At 43.2% G+C, this 24,242-nt stretch overlaps 1 protein-coding gene across 1 annotated transcript in view; it reads left to right on the top strand.

Moving 5' to 3' along the window:
* Window positions 1-24,242, top strand: part of LOC104165003 (lipoma-preferred partner homolog) — a 74,083-nt gene that overhangs the window by 14,647 nt on the left and 35,194 nt on the right. Inside the window, exon 3 of the mRNA XM_009704509.1 lies at window positions 14,500-14,669. Coding sequence (XP_009702811.1) covers window positions 14,500-14,669 — 170 coding nt within the window. The remainder of the gene's footprint in view (window positions 1-14,499; window positions 14,670-24,242) is intronic.

Genomic DNA, 24,242 nt, shown 5'->3' with positions numbered 1-24,242 from the left:
CAGGAAGGTCAGAGACAGGCATCTGAAAAGAGGCCACTCCCAAGCTTAGGGCAGAAGAGCGTTGCTGTTCTGGGATTGCAGAGCTGTGCCCTGAACTAGTCCTGGTCATGACATGTTCATGAGTGAAGGGTTTTGTTCATAAGGCCCATTGATCTAAGTGTGGCTTGGTCTTTTAAAGGAAAACAGTACTTCATAGAAAGCCAATTAGTCTTGGGATCTTGGTGGTTTTTGTTTTACTTCTTGGCTCTGATTATAGCAGGGCATCAGATGAGGAGCCATAACTAAGCTGTTTCACGTCTGCCAAATTTGGCTTCCTTCTGTTCTGTGCAATTGCAACATGTTCACACACAGTCTCACTGCCTATTGCCCTTTGCAGAGCAACTTTCTTTCATTTAGGAGGGAAGAGAAGGCGGCTGACCTGTGGCCTTGAGTCTCTTGTAAATGACCAAAGTCCTGAGACTATGAAAAAGAGCTGTTAGGCAGCAAGTAGGAATGGTGTGCATCCAGCAAATGTCTGATTATAAGAGCTGTTCTGGCCTAGGAAAATTGCAGCTGTTCAGAAGAACAAGTAACATTTTACAGGATGATGTTTTGGAGCATGGTCTAATCGTGACGCATCTCGATAGGTGTGTGTTGACTAGAAGATGCTTGAACTGACATCAGCTTGGCTAGAGGTCTGGCTGACTAAATATAGCCTAAGCCCTCAGGAGATCAGTGTGTGCAGTGGCTTCATGCTTGTGCTCTGGGGACAGGGGAGAAAAAAAACAATATGCAGCGGAAATAACACTATAAAATGAGATATTCATACTGTTTCCCTTGGGCAAGTGTTTTACTAATTTTGTGTCCCTCATAGCTAGGAATATCCCATAGTGACCCTTAGTACCTCAGACAAGGCTCATCTGCAGGAAAAGAAGTTTGTAAGTCTTTAGTCTGTGGTTTCCAAAATGCCAGTCTCTCTCTTTCTTGTTATGAAGAGGTTGCTTTGATTTTCTTGTGAAGCAGTACTGGAATTCAGACTTTTTGCCGGTGTTCTAATGTTTGGACATGGATCTGAAGCTTGCTAAATGCTTCTGGAGTTATCTGGTCTAGAACATGGTCTGGAGACTTCCCAGGAGCTGCATAATGCATGTTATTTCACAGGTCCTCATCTGTGCAGAGGCTGCAAAGGGGATGCTTAGAGCCCTGCAAAACAATGAAAGATATTTCCAAAATGTTTGAAGTCTCAAATATTTGCATTTGGTCTCTTGTTGCTGCAATTCTCTGTTTTGGATGCTCATGCAAATTGTAGCCTTTCACTGGGACGAAAATCTCCCACGCGGTTTCCTATGCTGGGGTGTGAATAGTAGCTTCCCCGATCTACCCATCACATCTGACTTTGTTAACATAACAAAGTTGCATCATTTTAGGTGCAGATGGAAACAAGTGACTTAAACCAGCGTTGACTTTCTGAGATTGGTCATATAAATTCAAAAGTACGTGAAGTTGACTAAGTTTACATCAGTTAAAATCAGGCTTGGGATAAACTGAAATAAGTGTCTTTACACGTACCTCAGATCTAAATTTGGAGGACTAGTAGATTTCAATGGTTCGATTATCGCATGTAAACAAGTCCCTCAGTTTTCCCTACTGTCATATCAAAGTGCTTAATGAGGATTAAACATACTTACCATCTTCACAGTGAACTCCCATGTATGCAGGAAAGCAGTAAAGAGCGCCCTGAAAGCTCAGAGCACAATGATTTGCCAGCTTTGTTCATATGGAGGTTGCCGTCACTGGTTCGAGATGTTCAGGAGGTTTTTCAACACCGAGTTTTTGGCAAGCGCTTATAATCCCCACTGATGCCCACTCAAGGACATTGGACTGGCAGGACTCATCATGACCTCTGGATATTGGATCGGTCCTTTCCAATTGGTTCAGCCCTGTCACAAGGAAGGAAAGGTTTTGGGGTTTCAGTTTCCATCGGCACAAAATTCTCAGGTCAAGAATTGTGTGAATAATTCAGGAGACAGGGATTGGTGCCCTTCATTCGGAAGCCAATTTAGAAAGAACCTTCCATCTTAGAAATGTGATGAGTAATACTTTGAACGCGCCTTTGTAGATGCTGATCAACATGGAGGACTTCAGGTTAAATGTCAGGACAATCTGTATCATGATAAATATGAATCAGAACCCACATTTCACATGTCTCCTACTGTTAGTCAACAGGCTCTAGAGTCTAAACCACCACCTCAAACAAAGCAGTCTTAGGGCCACTAAGAGCTTGGCTTTATGGTGTGAGGTTTTTTTTTAAACTTACTATTTTTTAAGCCTTGCTAATTATGAATCAAAAGCTGTAGGATGTGCGAGAGTGACACATGCAATTGTGCAGATGGGTTTTCCACATACTTTCTTTAAATAAAATAATAATTTTTATAAATATGTATCTCATATTTTACACTCATTTCTAATGGAGGCCAAGCAAAAAAACTTTTGTTTTCTTTTCCATCAAGCTCTGAGATTGTGACAGTCAGGTGAGAATAATGGTCTATGGATACCTGATATCGTATTGCTCCATCATGGACTCCAGATAGCAGTGTGTGCCACAGGGAGGTCATTTTGAAAATAGTTTAGTTTAGAGAGTTACCAGTATTACTTTCCATCTACCTCAGCCAGTAAAAGCAGGTCCCATGACCCAAAGGATGAGCAGAATTGTAATTATTGCATAATTACATAAGTATAATTAATGTGGTGTCACCAACATCAAATGTTATTTTAAAAATACTTTTGCTCTAAATACCAATGTCATATTTTAAGGTTGTGACATGTATGGTCATCCTGAGTAGAAAAAAAATGTTGCATGTCCCCTGCAGAATGGGAGTCATAAAGCTCCTGTTACTTGTCCAAGAGAGTAAACAAATATTGTACCTTGCACCTGGTTGGAGAAGTCCCAGATTTTGGAGTGAAGAAGGAAACCCCTGTCCAGGAGGTTTCTTTAATGAGAAAAAAACATAGTTGATTCCAGCTGCTGAGGAATTTGGAGTGATGGAATACAGTGCAAGGGATGGTGGATGGTCGGTGTGCAGGTGAGGCAGTTTCCAGCGCCTGATGGATGTGATTTGTGGCAGGGCTGCTGTCGACACGCAGACAGTGCATGTTTCAAAACAGCAAGGAAGCTCTGGGCTGGTGCTGGATTGTGAAAAGCAGGGTTTTCAAAAGACCTTAAATAAATGAGGTGCTGGTTGAAATTTGGTGGGACATCTTCTTTTAATGCAGTCAGACACCTTTGAAAAACCCAGGCCTCAAAGTTGTCAGGGATATGAGAGCTGCCATTTGTTCAGGACTCTACTCTTTGTGGGATGCAGCCTTTCTCCACCTTTTTTTCCTTTCTTTTTTTTTCACTTTTGGCAAGGGGAACACAGGTTCCCTCCCTGTTTCTTGGTTTTTGTCAGACGTTTTTCCCCAGGCAGGCATGAGGGAGGCATGCCAGGTTGGTAGGCCAGAGCCATTGGCACGGGAAGCATCTCTGACTCAAAACTTCACCATTACTCAGGCGTTTTCATCTTCTCCACTGAACAGAGCCTTTGGTAAAAATCACTTCATGCCACCACCCTCCCAGGGAGGCAGTGAGGCAGAGGCAAGCTGCCGAATACCAGCTGGAGCACAGCCAGGCTATGGAAGAGTGAATTGAGTCATTCATGCCCAACAGCGGATGTGATTTTTGGCTGGGCCTGAGTCTGGTGAAGATACTGATGGCGCCTGTCCTGGGCTTATGAAATGGGTTGGCTGGGCTAGGGGACAGAAGTGGTTTGAAGTGCCCTTGCTCAACATAGTTGGAGGTGAAAGTCTTTGGGAAAGGGGACATTGTTTGCTCTGTCTTTGTTCAGCACCAAACACCGCAGGGCCTTGAACCATTGCGTGGGCTCCTTGGGACTGCTTTCGTGCTGAAAGCGACAAACCTAACTGTAGTCCTTTGGGAATGCAATAAAAGACAACTATTTTTTTGATGGGGATGTAAAGGCTGCTATCTGTCTGTACCAGTGTAAGTCTTAGCTGGTCCCTTCTGACTGCACCCCCAGTTCCAGTCTTAAGAGAGCAAGACCTAAGGAGAATTTGATCTACATTTAAGGCACACTTTCACTGAGCAGCCGCATGAGCCTGTGGGCAGCCGGTCACTGGTCCTCCCCACCTGGAGGAGTGGGTGGCAGAAGATGCATGAACCGTTGCATAATGAACACCAAGCATCTGAAGAGGAGACCAGCTCGTCTGGCCTCCAGATCTGCTCTGTTTTGCAGCCGCTGCTTACGTACAGGGTCGGGTGCAGCAGCCCCTGAATCTACCCTCCACTGCTCTACCAGCAAGTCTAATCTCCTGGGTCAGCGGGTGAGCAGGTTGGGACAGTGCACTTGGGTAGACACCTGCGAGGGGACCCAGACGGGCTGGGGAGAGCTGCTCCCATGTAGCTGCTGGCTGGGGCTTCTGACACTGGCCCTCCCAGTAATTGCAAGGTACTTTTTTGTGGCTTTCCAAAAGAGGATCCAGAAATCTGGTGCAGCATTATGGAGCGAGCCCAGCAGGCCAGGGGATAGCCAAGGAAATCCCCCCCTGCCCATCATCCCTGATGAGGGTGGGAGGAGAAGCAATTTCTGCCTCCTATCCTGCCTTCCTTTCGCTGCCAGAGACTCAGACAAGCATGGTTGTTCACCTTGTGTGCTGTCATTTATTTGGTACTTCCGCTGTCCAGGGTTTATCATGCAATGCAACTTTGCAAGTCTAAATGCAAAGGGACCTGGCTCAGAGGTTGTGGCTGTTGGAATCACCAGAACTGCCAAAATTTGTCTGATCCACAGCTCTGCCAGCAAGTTTCCCTTGCTAAGGTTCTTCCCAGGAGGGGCAAAACCCTACAATGTCATCTGTGGGATAAGTTGCCCAGAGAGAGGTTTCCTGTCTGACCCACTAGGATTCAGCTGATACCCTTAACTTCACCGGGGTTTTAGTGAAGAGCTGCTGAGATTGTTCCCTGGGTGCCATATTGGTAAGGTCTCACTAAAAAATAAGATTTCAATGTTAGTGATGTGTTCCAAGGAGAACACCTTCGTTTTAAAAACTCTCATTTTCCTATGAAAGTAAAATAAAAGAAGAGCTTTGTCAGCTTTTGAAAGCATGGGAAAGCCCCACTTTCTCACAGCCTTTACAAATTTTGCTCCATTTTTGTTTTGGAAAAAAAGGAGTTTTTTATGTCTCTTGCCTTTTTAACTTCCTATATGTGATCAGTTTCCCCTGAAAGAGAGGACTGATGGCACAGGAAAGCAGGGACTTTTGTGAAAGTAGGAATTTTTTTTAGGGTTTTTTTTTACCAAATGAAATTATTACATTCCTTATTTAGTCAAGCCTTTGTCGGCTGGGGTTTTTGGTGCAAATCAGTGCTCTGAAAGTCTTGCCCTCAAGCACAAACATCTTTTTAATTAAAAAAAAATCATGAAATGTTACTTCTTTTCATACAACTCTATGCTTGCAACTTAAAGCTACTTTTCTTTATCATATGCATCCCTAGTGTTAAGCCCAGGCTGGGAGCATTAGTGAAGAGAAGCAGGTAGCAAGGAGTGCCCGGGAAGCAGCACAGGACATGGCACCCTCTTTGCGGGGGCAGGCAGGGGCTGGAGGAGGAATTGCTATTGCTTCCAGAGACAACGTCCCAAGCCCCGGCTGAGAGCGCCTGGCAAAGCTATGCAAACAACTCGCTCCTCTGTTTCCCAAGCTGGGGCTCTTCAATGGATATACATGTATATGTAGTCTCTGTCATCTGGCAACTTTCATCAGCATTAAAGGAAACATTTATAAAGGAACTACAGTACATTTTACTCTCTCCTTTGCATTTCCTTGACCGATCAGCAAAGGGAGGAATATTTCGCCTCTCGCACTCTTTTTTTCATCCCCTTTCTTTTGTCTCCAGATGTTACTGAGGCTCTATTTCAACCCCTTTGCACATGGTAAAACATGTGCCAAAAAGTTGACACAATGTAACAAAGTAAAAAAAAAAACAAAACCAACAACAAAAAAAGCAGAGCATGCTGCAAAAAAAGTATCTGGGACCTCAAATATTGTAGAGCATCACTGACCCCCACTGGGCTAGGACACTCACTGCAGATCACCCAAGTTGGGGATTGGCACCTCATCGATGTGTTGGGCACAGGGTCAGATCAACATTTGTCTATGCTGCAGGATGCCTTGCCTGAGGGGGGAGGAGGGGTAACTTTGCTTTAGGTGCCATACAACTGGTGTAGACCAAACCAAGCCCAGCGTGTGTTCTTTATGTTCATCATGAGTAAAGTAAAAAGGCACTGGCTTAGATTACTACGAGGAACATTTTGGTTGGATGGAAGGCTTGCTAGTGGTAAGGTTAGGTACTCACTGAAATTTTTTGCCCAAGTTGTTGGTGAAATCTCTGTTGCTGGAGGTTCTTAGGAACAGGTTCAACAAGTGCCTGTCAAGAATGTTGTAGAGAGAGTTGATCTTGCCTTTGAGGCAGTAAGATAGTTTCCATGACCTCTCAAGATCCTGTTCAACTTGAATTTTTATAGCTTTGTGGGAACATCAGGAGTGCTGCTTTCCAAAACTTTATTTTGTGACAGTGATGCATTAATGCAATAATTTAGGAGGGTACCTCTACCATGTTGGTAAGCACTCATCATAATCTGCTTTATATCAGAAACAAGCTAAATTGTCTCTTGTGTCCCAGGGAATTGAGGAGAGGATGATGTAGATGTGTAAGGGACAGAGACCATCACCACATGGATGTTGAAGGAAACACAGGCCTTTCTTCCTCTCTCATTAAACAGGACAGTAGCAGAAGCACAAAACTCTTCATTCTCAGTTGCTACATGGCTCAGCCAGGCTGCCAGAGCGCGACGGCATGGCCCGCACAGGGAGCTCCCGTGCTGGGAGCTCCCTCTGAAATGGAGGAGTTTTTGTGCTGCAAGCCCATCTCACCATCAAGCCTTTTCAGAGATGGTCTTGTGGTTAAAGAGACTAGACTGGGATTGAGAAGATGCGGTTTCAGTTCCTGGCTCTGTCACTCCTTGTGTGACACTTGGAAAGTTATTTAACCTGTGTGGGTCTCAAGTTCCCCACCTGCATGTTGGTTGTCCTAACAGTCCTCTACCTTCCCAGTGTGTTGGAAAGATTCACCATGAGGGCGACTGGCTGGGACAGTAACCTTGTGATGAGCAGCATGGAGAAGTGTTTGAAAAGGTAAAGTGTTAGCAGCCTGAGCCTGCATAGTTGCAGTACATTTGCTGTGTGGAGTGGAATGGGACCTCTGGGGCATGCTGAGAATGTGTCGGGTTTGCAGCCAAGCAAAGTGAGAATATGAAGTTGTATTGTGGTTGGAGGAAAGGAATGCAAACGACACGAGAGTGCAGCTACTTCTGGACAAGCACAGTACAAATGACAAGGAGGTCACTGCAGGGACCTGTGCATGTGGAGTATAAGTGCAACGCAGTTAAAGCAGAATAACCAGGACACAGTAATTATATCACAGCCTTGGATTTAATTTATGAAGTGTTACAGGCACATGTTGCAGCATGAAGCTCTGTTTACTGTGAAAAAATGTGTTTTCTGATGTCTGCTGAAGAAGAGGGGATTAAGATTGATCTGTCTCGTGTCCAAAGGCTGTGTAAGACAACTGATGCATAGAGCCTGCTACCATCAAATGGTGAAACTTCAAGCTTGGATCCTGGCACAATAGACCATTGCCAAGGGCTTCCCACTCAGTGAGAAGTCAGTTAAAAGGCAAAAAAAGGGTAGGTAAGGAAGGCAAGGGTAAGATGAGAAAAATACCACAATTCCCTACAAAATGCACAAACTACCTTTGGTTTTCCCATCATACCATTATTGCAGTGCCCTGAGTGCCAGAGTGTTGGAATAAGTCCAGGACAGATATGATCAACGCATCTTTCTCTAACGTAATCTTAGTCGGACACATACTTCCCATGCTCCACAGGAAGGGAATAAACCCTCTCTTGTGAATCAGAGATTCCTATTTTATTCCCTTTGAACAAATCAAGCAACCCAGGACCCGTTGGGTGCTTATGAGTTGCAAGATCTCTACTTTTGAGACTGAACTCGATTAAGGTGTACTGGCAGTTAAGGTCTACTGTTACACTGTTGTTCTAATGGACTAACTTCTGCTGCCATATGCCTTTAAAATTGAATAATTGTGCCTGTCTGACATAGGTGTCCTGAGGAATCCCATGTGCTTGGGAAATGCTTGAAAACCCTTGGATGAAAGTCACTAGGGAAGAGGAGGGAGAGGAGAAAATCTTGTTACATTGTTGACTTATGGTCAACGTTGTCCTCGAAATGCTGTTTTGTCATCAATATTTCTTCATTAGGAATAATGATTTTTCCACATTTACTGCCAGCTGATTCAAAGCCATCCAAAAGCAGAATGTGTCATGAATCTCTAAAATGCATTCGCTGGCGAACTCTAAACAGAGATGATTAGAAAAATAATGCAGCGGAAATACTGGGTGTCTTGAGGCTGCCAGGGGAACTTTTAGTGAGATATTTTGTTCAATGTATTTACGTACTTTAAAAATGTTCTTAGTACACTCTTGTAAAGGCAGTGTGCTGTATTTCTTTAGTTCTTTCTTGCATAGTGTATCAGGGCTGCAGCGAGAAGCGGGGAATACACTTAGCTGATCAAAGGAAATTGTGTAATTGATAGGCACTGAGGATATGACCTTGTGGTCTATTCCCACAGTACAGTTAGGTGGGAAACAGTTTTTTCCATCATGCAGAAGTTTTTGAGTTATCAGCGTTTTTTTCCCCAACATTTCAGCAAATCCAGAACCTTCCTACTTTGATGCTTTTATCAGAAAATTATCCCCTATCTCCTCTCTACATAGAATGCATGCTTTGAATTCATGAATTTAAACCTTTTGTAAAGAGGTTTGCACATTTTCCCTCTACTTTCTTTACTCTTAGTATCTCTAGTTATTGCCCAAATTGTGTCAGGCACTGTACATCACATAGCAAGAGACAGTTGGTGCCCCCAACGGCTTAGTGTCTAAGTAGGTATGACAGATAAATAATGTTGTAGCATAAAAAAAGGCTTATGTGGTCCTTGGATGTACAAACAGGAGCATCTCAAGCTAGCTGGAAGGAGTTACATTACCTCTGTATTTGGCTGCAGTGTGATTGCTATCGGAATATTATGCCGTAAGCATTAATATGGCATGTACCTATTCCATCATCCATCTTCAGTGGTGGATGTTTGTCTGATTGGCTCACATTCTTAATCCGACATTTAAAAGTGACTCATGTCCCAGATAAGGTTGGACACACTGTATCTAATTCCCCATCTCCAGATCACACCCAGACTCTGGCCAAATCTTAAGAATCTTGCTGAGTAACAGCTCAGATTATGGCCTTTCCTATTCATCTTCACAGATAAAACCTACATCCAAGCTCCGGTGACCTTGAATCTCTGCAACATCCTTTTCTAAAAATGCAATTTCTGCCTGTTCATGCTCAGCTAGAATGCAGCTGCAGAAATCACTCTCTAGCTTGTAACTTAGGCCAGATCATTCCTGCCTCTTAATCCGTCCTCTGGTTTCATTTCTACATCATATCAAACAGAAGCTTCTTGTCTTTGCTTGCATGGCCTGTAATGACCTATTCCCACCCTTTTTTCCTCTGGTATTCTCCAGTGATGTATCACCTCATCTTTCTCATCTGCAGGTGTCTATGTTCAGTCTTCAAGCACTTACACTCCCTTTTGTGCTGTCTTTTCCTTTCCTCAGAAGCATCCCATTAAACTTCTCTCAAACTCCCTCTGGATCCTCTTTCAAATTCTTCCTTAACCTTTTCCTTTGCTGGGCTGTCTACAGACTCCTTGTCAATAGTAAAACATTTAGAGTGCTGAGACCACAATTTTCTTTGCTGACTGGTTTTGTCTGATTGCTTCTTTGTATTTCCTAGCTATACCCAGTTGTTATTGCTTCTATTAGATTGTAAGCTCCTGCAGTCAGGCCCTTCCTTGAATTCTGTGTTTGTCCAATACCCAGCACAATGGGGCTGTTCCACAATCTAAGCGACCAGGATCTGTGGTGGTATAAGCAAAAAAGAAGTAATAATAGGAATAAAATAACGAGAAGTTAGAACGTGGCATCATGTGTAATATGAGCTGCTCTACTCCCTTCCCCCTCTTCCTTCAGATTCGCAATATTTAAAAATTTTTATACAACAGAGGACAGTAAATGAGGAGGTTTCAGAATACAGGTAGCTGATGTTTCCTTTCAGCCGTTGAGGTGTTTCCCTGGGAACCACTCAGCAATGGTATTTCCAGCAGTTTGAGCAGGGAAGCGGCTGAGGACACCTCTGTATGTCCCCCCAAGCTAAGACCAACATGTGGTAGCCAGGCTAGGCTCAAAGAAGGTCACGACCAAGGTTATGAACCTCTTTCATGCAAAAATAGAGGACTCCAGTCTCCCAGGCTTGCTGCCAACATACCACCTTCTAGTTTTGCTGAAATGATCTTGAAAAAGGACCTAAAAAGGGCTGAAGGGGCAAAAGAAGAATGTTGAAATGACATAGTTTCATCTTCGTGCAGTTTAGTACTAATTTTGTCCTTTGTCTTTAAGCTGCCTTTTAAGTGCTGTTTGTCTCTGTGGGAAGCAAATGGGTCACGTTGTTCTATGTTTCTACTGTAATACACTGCCTGCTATTTTTCTCTTAGATTATTTGTGTAATCTTTTTTGTGCAATCAGTTTGTTCTTGAGTCTTGCAAGCTTTGCCTTTGCTACTTCTTTCCCAATAAGCAGTGCAACTTGTTCTGTATTCACTCATGGGTATTCTGCACACAACGGACTGGGTTATTTCAACCAGTGTGAAAATATTAAAATGGGGAACATGTGTGGGCACTTAATTGTGGTAAGTCCAACCACAAATACCTTCGCTGTTGGTAATTGGCACACAGGAAAAGCAGACCTTTGTTTTGTTTTTATCAGACATAATGATAGATACATTGTTTTTAGTGGGGTTTTTCTGGTTTTCTAAGGAAATGAGGCTTGTGCAATCGCACTGCCTGTGTGCATGTGCCTGGCTGCTTGTCAGTTCCTCCCTCACCAACAGTGCTTGAAACTAATAGCCATTTTCAACCAAATCTGAGAGAGGAGTGGGAGTTGGGAGAAGTGACCAGCTTTTACAGAAGTCTTGTGAGTTCCCCAACTGCACCAAGGTCTGCAGAAGGTGCAGTCTCTAGTGGCCACATCACTCCAAGCCGGATTGGTTGTATATTTGCCCACAAGCCTTTACGTGGATCCAGCCACTTAACTGTGAGCTCCCAAATTTGAATATTTCGCTTACTTGCTTTTACCCTTCGGGCGAGTGAGTCAGTTGGGGGTGTTGCTAGGCACAGAGCCTATGTTTTGATTCTCACTAGAGTGGCCATGTCTCATGAAAAACATGGTTTGCTCAAGGCCACAGTGTTATAATTTGCATATAAACTTATGAAAAAGGAAGTTTTCTTTAAGCTTTCCTGTGTGAGAGTTTAGAGCATTCCTGTCTGTGTGCATAATAGCAGAAGCTGGACTTCTCATAAATGTAGACGGGTTAAGTCTGTCACTGCCTGAATGGGAATCTTCTGTGGAAAAACCCAGAAAGAGGAAGGAAAGCCTAAGGAAATTCCAACTTCAGGGGGAGAAGTTGGCCAGGACTTCTGTTGTGCTGCTCTTTGGTTTGTACCTGGCCACCAGCAGTGTAGTTGGGGAATGCCTCAGAGCTGTGCAGGAATGTAGCCTCAGGGCACCTTTGGGAGGCAGAGAAGATGTCTTTATGCCCTTTGCTCAAAGAGAGGATGGAGGTACAGAGACACCAAGTGATTTGCCAGAGATTACAAGAGTATATATTTGAGTTAGGAAACAGACCCCGGTCTCCTGATACAAGAAGTACTGTGAGAGGTATGGTCTACGCAGAGACAACTTCTCCAGCAAATGGAGAGATGCCTTGGTCAAAGAGGAAGAAGTATACGTTGAAGTATACAAGAGCTGGCTAAATTATGAATATGAGAAGAGAAGGAGGGGAAGAAAAGGTTCCCACATGTTCTACTCAGATGTTAACAGAGAAAGCTGAGAAGTGTTTGCATAGACACTACATTATTCTGTGTCCAAATGCCTCATAAAAATAATACCGGATGATCACAGAATGGCACACCAGGGAAAATAAATTCTTCAGCGGAATATTCCCTCTGGAAAAACACTGTGTAAAGTAATACACTAATGGCTTTCAATTTCATGTTTTATATATAGAGATATTAACTGCTCCCCAGACGTCTCTTCATATTACAGCCCAGCTACACAAGGAGTTTGGAGAAGGCCCTGGAGCACGCTCGGTCTTGTCCACATACAGGACTGAGCAGTGCTCTCCTGTTGTACATGCAACTCCTGTGGTGTATACAGTAGGTTTTTTCTGCCTCCCTCCCAGAGCAATACTGCTCCTGTGGTTCTCTCCAGTGAGGTGTTTGGGTTTTTTTTTCTTCCTAGTCCTCATGGTTTTTTCCATTCTTCCCCCATGCTCTGTAGCCTCACCACCATGCTGGGAACCCTGCATTCCTTCTGTGCTTGTAAAAAAGGAGTCCTCAAAGAAGTGTTACAGTGCAGTGATTAAAGCACAGCACTGTCAATCAAAAGGCTAATAACAAATGCTAAAGAAAGTTAAGTTTAAAAACAACATTATTAATTCCTTTTTGGGGGTTTTCCAGGCTTGTCTGGATTTATCTGGTGACTTCTCTCTCCACATTGCTCAGACTGGGAGCTGTTTGAGTCAAGAACTGTCTGTCCCGTATAATGCCAACTACGGTTATGCAGTTGTAGCAAATCAGAATGATCTGGGTTCTTTTCCAAGCTTTCCTAATATATCTCAAATGTGTATATATATCATCCTGCGACATCCTGAGGGATCCAAAAGTAGCTTACATGCTTTGTTCCCTGGATGTGGCCTATTGGAGTCTGAGACAGGCAGGGAAGAAGTCATGAGTGTGAGGACATCAATGGTACACTGCACAAGGACAGCAGCCTTGCTGTTGGGATGACGAGACATGTCCAAGTCCTTTTAGGAAGTTTTGCAGTATTTGTTTGAAAAGACCAATAAACACGGACCACGGTGTGAGAGAACATTGTATTGTTGCTGGATTATTTAGTTATTATTAGGGACATATTATTCGTGTATGCATTTATGAGTAATTCTATTTTGAACTCAGTCTGCCTTCCTCCTTGCACCTCAGCTTTTGCTTCCCTTCCCCGCCTTCCCAACCTCAGTGACCACACCACTCCACTCACAGAGCCTTGAAGGAGAAGTGCAGGGTCCCAAGACTGGGGGCACCACAATTATTCTCAAACTGGAGAATACCATTTTGAGTGGGACAAAGCCCCAGGCCATAGTTGCTCTGTTGTCTTCGGTAGGGCTCTCTTGTGTAGAGTGGCTGAGGTTGTCTTAAATACTTTTCATGACTCCGTATGTGACTTATTTTCAATGCTGATTGCTGAGTAAGGACATCAGACCTGTATGGGCTATCTCCATTTTCTAGAACTCAAATGAATGGCAGAGGAAAATGGCAAAGGTGTGCCTTCCACCCACCCTCTTCCATCATCTCTGCACCACAGTCTTCCCTAGGAAATTGTCTTTTCCATGACCTAAGAAACCCTCTTTCTCTGAAATCCTGTCTTCACTTTAAATCTATCTGCCACATAACATTTTCAACAACAATCTGAACACAGTAGCAAACCTTTTCTGTGTGTCTTATGTATTTGTATGTGGCACTAGGGACCTTCTTCAGAAACAAGCAGAGCTCTTAGGGCTTGTCTTTACTTAGAGTCCTTAGTAGCAGCTTCTGATACACCTTTCTTGAAGGATGGTAAGAATAAAGTATCCACACATCAGTTTCTTGAGGAAATAGTTTCTGTGCTTTAAATAGACGTAGTATCTTAATCCATGTTAATCTTCAAACAGAAAAAAAAGTAATTGGCTCCATTGAAGGAATTGGTTTAAGCTGTACAAGCAAAAACTACTCTTTAAATGGTAACAATTGCACTGCCACCAAGCAGCTTTATGAGGCATCGTACCACAAAATCCTTTCATGTGGAAGCAAGGCTTTAGGCACAGGTTTATCCCATCTAACTGAGGAGCTGAGAAAGACTATATAGCTGGGTTAGATGATAGCTGAATGGTTTGCATCTGGAGCTCAGGCTCCTTGTGATGATCACTGGCTAGCAGCAGCAGAACTGATCTCAGTGCAGTCTTGGGAGCCAGTTTCAAGCCTCTCTGGATCTTTTCATGTGGGCCAGCACCAGAGTGCTTTTCAGCAGCACTGGTTCTTTGCCAGCAGTGGCACAAATTGCTCCTCTGTGGACTGAGCTTCCATGTCCCTCTTACTCACTATGCAGCACAGGTGTGTGGGAGGATCTTCTCTGCAGTTGAGGCCAGGAGCTTGCTTTGACTCATGTCCTTTCCCTTTGGTGACAGGCCGCTGTGCCCGCTGTGGGGAGAACGTTGTTGGGGAAGGCACTGGCTGCACGGCCATGGACCAGGTCTTCCACGTGGAGTGCTTCACCTGCATGATGTGCAACAACAAGCTGAGGGGACAGCCTTTCTATGCGGTGGAGAAGAAAGCCTACTGTGAACCCTGCTATATTGTAAGTACCTGCTCTTGTTTGCACCCTAATTTTAATGTAGAGACATTGGAAACATTTATTTCATTGCTGTACAGTTGCCTTACAGCTAAAACCTGACAGTCCCATGGCAGTACTGTGGGCACCAGTTTTTCCATGGTCTTCGGAAGAACTCTGATCTTTTCAGCTTCCTGGGTGAATTTTGTTTCCTGGTCTAACCTGAAATGAAGTGGCCAAAGCAGGGGCAAGAGGTGCTTTTTGTGATTATTGCAGCTCTGTAAGGAACAGACTATGCAGTGATCTTTCAAGCAGTAGTGTTGCTCTCAGAAGCTTTCTGTGTTGAGAAACTGGATACCAAAATGCTTACAGACTGTGGTGCCCACTAAGATTAAGGAGGTGGGATGCAAGATAGCACTAAAACTTCTAAAATCAAGACCTTTGCATTGCTTGATGGGAGCCTTCTACTGAACTCTGGGTCTTTGGATTGGGTATCTTTTGGAGCTTACCTTACCTTAAAATTTTGTTCCATGCCTCCAAGCAGCTCTTAAAGCAAACAATTAACAGTTGCTCTCAGGAGCTGCACCTTTTAAGAGGCTGCCATGAGAGCTAGTTGGAACCAGTCGCACAGTTGCAAATTAAAGAAACATCACATAAGGTGCCTGAGGCCTTACCTTGGTGTGACCTTAGCATACAATATATAGGGATAATGCTTGTAATTTAGAATAAGAGCACCAAAACATTCTTAAAGCATTGATAGGCCTTTCTGTAAACCTCCAATTCAGAGTTATTCTTATAAACACTGGACCTGAGACCCTTCCAGAATTGAATTTGCACTTCTGAAAGTAAAAATTGATGCTTTTCTTGACATTTCTGGCATTCCAATAATTAAAGCAATAATATGTATTTCTGAAAATGCCACCGATACCCTATTATTCCTTCTTCTGCAGAGCCTTTGCAGTGGGATTATTGCTGAAATATTGAATATAAAAAGGGAGGATTCTGCCTTATTTACATTACAATGGTAGTGATATACGGACCTTGTTAATTGGCTTTTAAAAACTAAATGATCTTTTGATGGAATATGTACCTTTTAAACCATTTCCATTTTTGTTTGCACTAAAATGATTGCACCATAAAAAATTTAAGGTTAATTTTGTGGCAAGTTTGACCATGTGCAAAGTACTGCAGACTTTAGGAAGGTGCATTCGTAATATGATTGGAGCAACTTTATGTAACTGGAGTTAAACATTTCATTGACTTCATCTGCTTGCAGATTGATACTTTCTTTTCCTCTTTTTTTTAAAATCAAGCATGCATTCTTCACCACTCCGCTGCTTTAGTTTGGGAAAACATCTGCATTAGCCACTGTAGTAATGGCTTAAGATTATTTAATCCCATTACTTACACACTTCATTAGCCTGAGTGAATTGTTGGCAAGGGTTCAGTAAACTTCCTACATTGGGAGATAAAAGGATAAAAAAAGAAAGGGAGAAGGATTCTGTTCCTCATTTTCTTTCAAATTTATCTTCTATCTATTTAAGGCATAAAGGAATGATAATTGCCTGGTTGCATCTGCATTTGTATGTTCTGTGATATGGCTTTGCAGCTCTGAGTACAGAGGAAAAAGTAAATGTTTAATAGCTTTCTTTTATATAACCAGAAGGGGCCTTTAAATGTTTATCCATGCAGTCCACAAAAACCTGGTTATGGACTTAACCCAAAACACGTCTGGATCCATCTGCTGCTGCACATGCAGAGGAAAGGATGGCAATGCTGATGGGGCTATGTATGTGTAGCTGGACAGCTGGTACTGTGAGTGGGAAATGGAAAGCAGGAATCTGGCAGTATGATGCAGCAAAGGAAGGAGAGAGAAAAACAAAAAACCCCTAAGCACACCTTAAGCTCTTAAATGTGGAAGAAACAAGTGTTGGGAGTCGAAGTCTCAATACCCTTCAGAAAACTCAGGACTCTGCTGTGCCGAAAGCCAGATCTGCAAGGGATCTAGGTACCTGCCATGCTATTTGGCTTCAGGCCAGAGGAATTTGTGTCATAGAGCGTATGTCTCATTGATTTTATCCACCACCACGCCCCCCAATGAAATGAGGTCTGCATTGGCTTCAGTAGGATGATGAGTGCCTAAGTACACTGAGGGCCTGAGCTAGGCTTGCAGGTTGTTCTTGCAAATGGATTGGGGGTCTTTAAATTGCTGAGGCACAATCTGAATGCTTTTGCCTTTAGATGTGTGATGCAGTTGTACTCAAGTCAATGAGAGTTAATGACTTGCTTAAAATCTAGCCTGTGCTGAAGGATTTTGCTGAATTGTGGCATCTGATTTTTTTAATTTTGGAGCTTCCTCAAGTCCCATTATCAGAAAATAACTTGTACGCTGGGAGCCCTAGCTGTGTAGGAAATCAATGGAACTGAAGAACCCAAACTTGGATTCCTGTGGACCTGAATTCCCATCAAAGGTGGAGGCTGTGTCACTAGCCCAAGACTGCACAGCTAATCCATGGCTGTGGCCAGCTGAAAAAAAACAGGATTCTCAGCTAGTATAAGTCTTAGTAATTCCATGAAGCTTGTTTACTGGTCTACCTAATTCACACTGAATTCTAGCACCCATCCCCGTTTCCCCACGTCCAAAACTGTTGACCTATTATGCAAGCCGTTAGGCCAAGCTACTTCATTTATATAAGGAAAATTATAACCTGGTTGTGATATATAAATTCATTAATTCTTTGATTTTTTTAATAATTCCCTTGTGTGACTTGTGGCCTTACACACACAAAAACTATGCACAAAAATAAAAATACATGTTTTTCAACAGTTAGAATTGGCTAATTGTCTCAGTTTATTATGTGACTCTTAGTTGTGGTGGAGTGAAGCCATAATTAAGATTACTGCAAAGAGCTGTATTTAATTACTGGTTAGTCAATACCAAGCCTAAATAGCCTGCAGAAGGGTTTTTTTGTTGTTTTTGTTTCTGGTTTTATTTATCAGTGACCCAGTTAAGACAAAATTCCCCAAAAGTCTGAATTAACATCTAAGGAGATCAATCACCTGTTTAAAAAACAAATAATACTTTTCCTAATGGAAATTTGAGTACCAGAGTTAATTTCTTTCACACAAAAATCTCCCCACCCAAAAGCCAGTCACTATCATTTCCTGTTACATCTTATGAATACAGTGAGTTCTGTTGCCAATGTGTTTGCTGGTTTTGCTCTGCATCCAAGGATTCTTTCATTATTGATGTTATTTCTAAAAGAGTACCAGTCTTCTCCATTAAGACACTTCTGCTGAACTAAAAGCAACTGTAAAAAAATAAAGTGTTAATAGGAGACAGATGTCTCCTAGTCATTACGACAGTCAAGTAACATCTGAAATACCATGATAGGGTTTCCAGTGTAACCGGTGTGCTGCTGCTGTACATGTGATGAATTTTGTGTCTGCAGTATGTTATCAGCATACTTTCCCCTCCCTTACAGGGCAGACTGCTGACAAAAAACACTTGGTTTGCTTCCTCTAAGTAGCTGAAGAGATTTTTAGCACTGGACTCAGTGCAGAGAAAAGGTTAAGAGTAGTATCAGTGGAACTGTTATAAAAGATTGAAGAGCAAGATGTTAGAGCAGTGCCAGCTGTCCGCTTTCCAAATACTGTATTATCATAAGGACTGAACACAAGGTTAACCAGACACACCGGACTGGCAAGAGTGATGCTGCTGTTTTGTGAATGGGATGTTCTTTGATGTCCAGATGACTTTCTCTGGGACATGGAAATTTTCCTCCATTCTTTATCCCCTTTCGTGGCAGTCCGGTGGCTGGCAGTTACAAGATAAATTCTCTGAGTCTTAGGGCTGAGAGGTGCTGAGCACCTGTGGTTAGCACAGAAAGCAGCAAGATCTTGCAGATGCTCCCCACCTCTGAGGGTTTCTTCTGTCGTGTCCAAATCAGTGTGACCCACCGCTGGGCCCTGAGGGAAGGACCATGGTGCGACGGGGAAGGGGACCAGAAAGCAGAAATAACTAAGCGAAGCAGAAATAGCCAGATTCAGATGAAAGAGAGTTCAGAGAAGTGGTGGGCTGGAAATGATGGGTGATTGAAGGACAGGAAAGAAACTCTCATGTCTGTCTAGCTAGAGTGAGGGAAGATGGTGGGTATGCTCTGCAGTGCCCTATGGAGGCCCAGGGATTGAGGTTTCCTGTTTCTGCTGCATGCTGTGAGATATTGAGGACATGACCTTAAACTCTACCCCAAAGATCACTTACAGGCATTTTGCAGGGTGAGGTTCATCATTCCATAGTACTAAAGCTGTGGAAGCGCTTGAAGGAGGAAGAATTGTGTGTGGAAGTCATGCCCTGATCCCTGCTACTCCCTGGCTTTAAACTCAGGATCATAGTACTCCACTTTTTTCCCCGATTATTTGTTTTGTAAGGAAAAAAAAAAAATCGTATCTTCAAGGTTTCTCTCACTAGCTTCTAACTTCCTGGCCTATCGGAGGCTGTAGCTCAGTGGGAGAAGATAGTTCAGACCAAACACAAGAGAAATGCTGATGTTTTAGGAAATGGTATGACTAGAGCCACTGGTGCCACGGAGGATCCTCAGAAAGCTTAAATTTGCTAATCATTCTGAAATGTTGCTGTTAACTCAATTTGTGCTCATTGAAATCTCTGGTAAAACTGCTGTCGGCTTCAGTGTGACTGGTATTGTAAACCTCACCCTGTGTGCACACGTGAGTGTGGTTGGTTGAAAGCTGTGCAAGAGCAGCTACCTCCAGCACATACGGTTTAAAGTGTAAGGTTGATCCCTGCAGTAAAATTACGTCTATTTTTAAAAATAATTCTGCAATTTGTAAGCAGAGATTACAGCACTAATTTAGCAACCATGTAACAATTTAAATTGGACCAGAAAAGAGAAACTATAATTTAAAGATTTTTTTATGATACAAGTTTTCTTCTTTTTAAAGTAAAAAGCCCTTTATTCTTGTTTTTGTCAAGCAATGTATTGAATTTGAGAGTAATTTATGGAAAGTGCTGCCAGCATGGTATTGCGAGTGCTCCACAATTTGAATTTAAACTGCTCAATGGGATCATTAAGACTATTATGCCTACTTTCCAAAGAGTTTGAATTCAAAATGACAACTGGAACAAAAATATAAAATAAACTAAAGAGAAGTCACGCACTCTTTACATGGTGGAATTTTTCTGCCCTCGAAATACTTCATTGAGATCAATGCTCTTCTTCAGTCCTCTCCTAGAAAAAAAGCTGGTGTTTCTAGTTTTAGTTCGGTGCTCCTGCGTGAGTCATCTGCAGCAGGGAGCTGAACCTGTGACCCGTGGATTTAAAAGCATTAAGTCTCCGCTGCCGTAGTGGAGAGATGCAGCTTGGCTGCAGCAGGCGGCAGCGGGCTCCTGCCCTAGATATTTCTTACCCACAAAAGAAGAGGTCTGTGGGCATAGCAAATGCAAAGCAGGTCCAGAGTTTTGGTTTGCGTGCAGGAGTGTTTTAATCCTATTGATTATTAGCTTTCATAATTTTGCTAGTCTAGGCCCAATTGGTAACTTTGGGGAAAAAAAAAAATCATGGCAAGGGAAGACTGTCATTCCTGGTAAACTGATTATCATTTGTAAAACTGAAAATGAATAAATTCCTTAAGAATGTAACAGCCCTTTCTATTAATACCACCCAGCAACACTTGATACAAAAAATACAGATGGAAGATGGAGGAGGAGTGGTGGCCATAAGCTCAGCACTACTACTTTGAGTGGCAAGTGGTCTTGTGCAATCAGGGCATAAGATAGAGGAGGATGGGGTACTATTGCATAAGCTGCACCTGGAGCTTCCAGGAGTCCAAGTCTAGGAGGTACAAAAGTGCGTGTGTGAGAGAATATGTCAATGAAGCAACTTCTGTCAAAACTGGGATGGATGCTGAACTTCACTGACCCTCTTGAAGCCTGTGTCTGTTTTTTCAGTGGCCTACCAGCTGTTATAGGGGTTGGGTCATACCTCTTATTTATGTCCCTAGACAGGAGGAAAATGTTCCTTTGCGGGGAAGCAGGGGTCAATAACCTCCTTTCTAAACTGGAATTATAAAGAAAGAGGAGAAAGCATACCATGAGATGATGAGGTATGCTGTATAGGAACTCCTCATATCAAAGAGGACAGGGCCAATTCATCTCACTGTCCAACAAGGACAGGACAAGAAGTCTACAAACCAAGGCTGTAAGAGGAAAAATTCCTAGTGCTCTTGGAAGACATGAGAGCATGAGCACTGCCAAGAATTGCACTGGGCTCACCTTGACAGAGGATTCTCTAAGTAAGACCGCATGCTTGTCTGCTTAGGGTGGCTTAGAGAATGAAATCATTATTTTCTCAGTGCAGCAGGATCTGCTTGGCTAACTGGTCCAAATCACTTGATGGAATTAAAGGTGTTGTGCACCCTATTTTCAGCCTACAGTTGTTTGCCTTCATGGTGTTGATTGTTGCGAATGCAACTGATGTTGAAGTAGATAGTGAAAGGATCGGGCCACACCTTGGGATAACTGATTTTGCAGAAAGCTGAGTGGAGTGTTGATTTAGAGAAAGACTAGCTAGGGATTGTGGAGGCAAAGTAACTTAATGCTACCAATGATAGCAGTGTTATGAGGGGGATATTTTTTGAAAAGTCAACATAATGCTGGACAGCATCTTAATAGATATGTCTGTGTTGGAAGACTGGGCATGAAGTGCTGATTAACTAGTTCAGTGATGTCTTGGTAGCTCAAAGTTTCATTAGGGATGGATGGATCATATCGCACTCTCCACTGTCCATGTTTAAGAATCTGTTCGTATTAGGTGAAGAGTCCTCCTCCACACCTGGGCTTGCTTGAGACTTTGTGATGGCTTGCTAGAATCCAGATCTTTCCTCCTGCATGTGTTGGCATCCATAACAGCTTGAATTGTCTTCTTGTCTCTGCCTTATGCTTTTATAATTAGAGGCATTTTTCATATTTGATTATATGAACTAAGCATTGATTTGAAACGTATAATCTAGCAAACTATACCATGGGAAACTTTGTGGAGGGAGTTCATAGTGTAACTGAAATAAGATGATACTGTGAATGACCAGCTGCTGCCATTCGGTGAATTTCTTGCCTCACAGGGTGAATTCCATTGACCAACTGTATATCTTCAGGAGAAAAATATAGTCTCCCTTTCTGCAGGACCAGTGGGATTTTATGGCTCTTGGCTGTACATCTGCTTATGCATCATACTACAGTAGATGGGATAGTGAAGTCATTTAGCAATGACTTCAAGCTGTGTGTTAAGGTTTCCCTTTAGACGGTAGCCCAACTCTGTTCTTCCTATGAAAGCTAGCGGAAACAGCTTAGAAGGAAAGAATGAAGTCTTATGCACCAGCATCTTTGTAGTAGTGGGAAAATCTTCCTCATTTGCAGTCAAGTGTAGAGGGATATTAGATGGCAAGCCACATCTACTGTTTGTAGCATTCATCTCTGCTTTTCTTTCAATTGTACTTCGCCACCTTCTCAGCAAACAGTTTGCTGCTTTCACCCTTTGCTACCTGAGTAGCATCTAGGGATCCCACTGTAATAAGCTCCGATTGTGGTGTCAGTGACTGACAGGTGATAGCCCCTGCCTCTAAAAACCTTCCTGGTAAACAGCAGCAAGTGAGGGGGAAAGGCAGTGGCATTGCCTCCATATTGCAGATAGAGAACTGACCCCAGGAAGATTAAATGCGGTTTGCTTAGGGCATCGCACTCTGTTGCTGGAAGCCTTCAAGGACAGATGGGGCAAACATCTGTAAAGAACAGTTAAGATCTCATCAAGCCTTCTGTAGGCAAGGGCAGACCCAGGGGTCTCATCTAGCCCTGCTTGCTTCTGTTCTGAGCTAGAGTGACCTGTCTGGGACCACAAACACGGCCTGCAGTGTACAGCTCAGGTTTTCCAAATCCCAATGTTCTGCCTAGCTGCAATTTGGCCTGCAAAGACCTTCACTTGAAGGAGCGAGCTACCTTTCTTCTCCTCCTCAAACCACTGCTGTTTAGAGACTGGGCATGACTATGAACCAGCAGCTGAAAGCTGAGTGAGGGCTCTTGGAAAACCCAGGAGGATGGGAGGTACCACAACAGTGTTTCCTTCCATGAAGTCCTACTGCTTGCTTGTAACCCTGCATAGTTATTTGCCAATTCAGACTGCTGAAGACAATTATTTTGGAAAGGCTGTGATTTATTTGAAATAGAGCCTGTAATTTAGGGGTGTGTTTCCATCAGATCCATGTATTATTGAGTTTGCTCTGTCCTTCCTAATGCAGTGATGTCAAAGTGCTGCCCAGTATCTGGAGATAAAAAATCAGAACTTGCTGAAGTAAATACAGGGTTAATATTTTTAGCAAACCCTTTTGTTTATTTTGCACTGCTGATCCTATGCTAGCAGAGCTGCTGGTAAAGCATAGGCCTTGCAGCCAGGCTGTGATACCTGCCAGTAACAGAGCTGAATCTGTCCTGAAAGGGGTGTGTTTGGATTTAGCAGGGATGATTTCCCCCTTAGCAGCCTTGCAGAGAACACAAAGTCTTGTCTCACTTGCTCTTTGGTTCCAGATGCCCTCTTACTTTGGTCCAGACAGCAATTTGCAAGCCTGAGCGCCAGAGAGGCGAGTGGGTTTTTGCAGCGTGCCACTTCAGGCATCTCCTTGGTGAAGCCACACTCCAAGGAATTTGCTCTGGCAAAAACTCAGTCTGAGTCGATCCTCCCTCTAGCGTCCTGCCTCTGTTTCTTCACTCCAGGACATCAGCTTGCCTGCGTGCTATGTTTGTTTGCAGTAGAGGAAACTGTTTAACTTGCCATCACACACACACACAAACCCCAGTGGGCTTGGTAGATTTCTGGTTAGAAAAAACAAAATCATGCCAGTTTAGGGAAAGCGCAACAAGCATGAATGATGACAGGAGAAAAAGTTTATTGATTCTAAGAGTATATGGTGAGTGTTTGGTGCTCGTGGAGGGTCACAGCAAATTGCAAGTATGTTGTTTTTTTCTCAGCTGCATTGATTATAAAGTCATGGGCCAAGTACAATATTGACAGAAGAGGCAAATCATCCACTGGGGTATTTTGGGCAGAAGGAAGACCAGATTATAGCTCAACTCTGGTGCTGTAGAATTTGCTGGGGACAAGAGATTATTGTGCACTGGTAGGTAGCAGCCTTCACAGGAGCAGAGAGCATGTTGGATAATGTAGACAGCGAGACCTGTGGTCCCTGTGTCTGTGCCCATCCCTGTGAGGACCATCCGTATGAGTTGAGGCAGTGATGGCACCATGCACATTGGTGAGCGTGGAGCTGGTGGGGCACCTGGGTGGTTTAAAATGAGCTATGAGATCTGCACAGCATTGCCCCTGCTTTTCTGTGGCTGCTGTTTTCTGACAAATGTTTAACATAGAATCACCACGTGGGTTTTTCACAGCAACCTGATGCTGTAACTCAAAGCAGATTTACCATGCAGCTCTCTGAGGCAGTAAGTGCAGGGAATCAGAAACTGGTGGCAGTCTTCATGCTACGTGCACATGTTTCCAAAGGCTTTTGTTGTTGTCAAAAATAGAGCTTCGGGGG

Source organism: Cariama cristata, unplaced genomic scaffold, assembly GCF_000690535.1.
Source record: "Cariama cristata isolate BGI_N322 unplaced genomic scaffold, ASM69053v1 scaffold26327, whole genome shotgun sequence".
In the NCBI taxonomy this organism is placed as follows: domain Eukaryota; kingdom Metazoa; phylum Chordata; class Aves; order Cariamiformes; family Cariamidae; genus Cariama; species Cariama cristata.
This window is presented reverse-complemented; position numbering and strand designations above follow the sequence as displayed.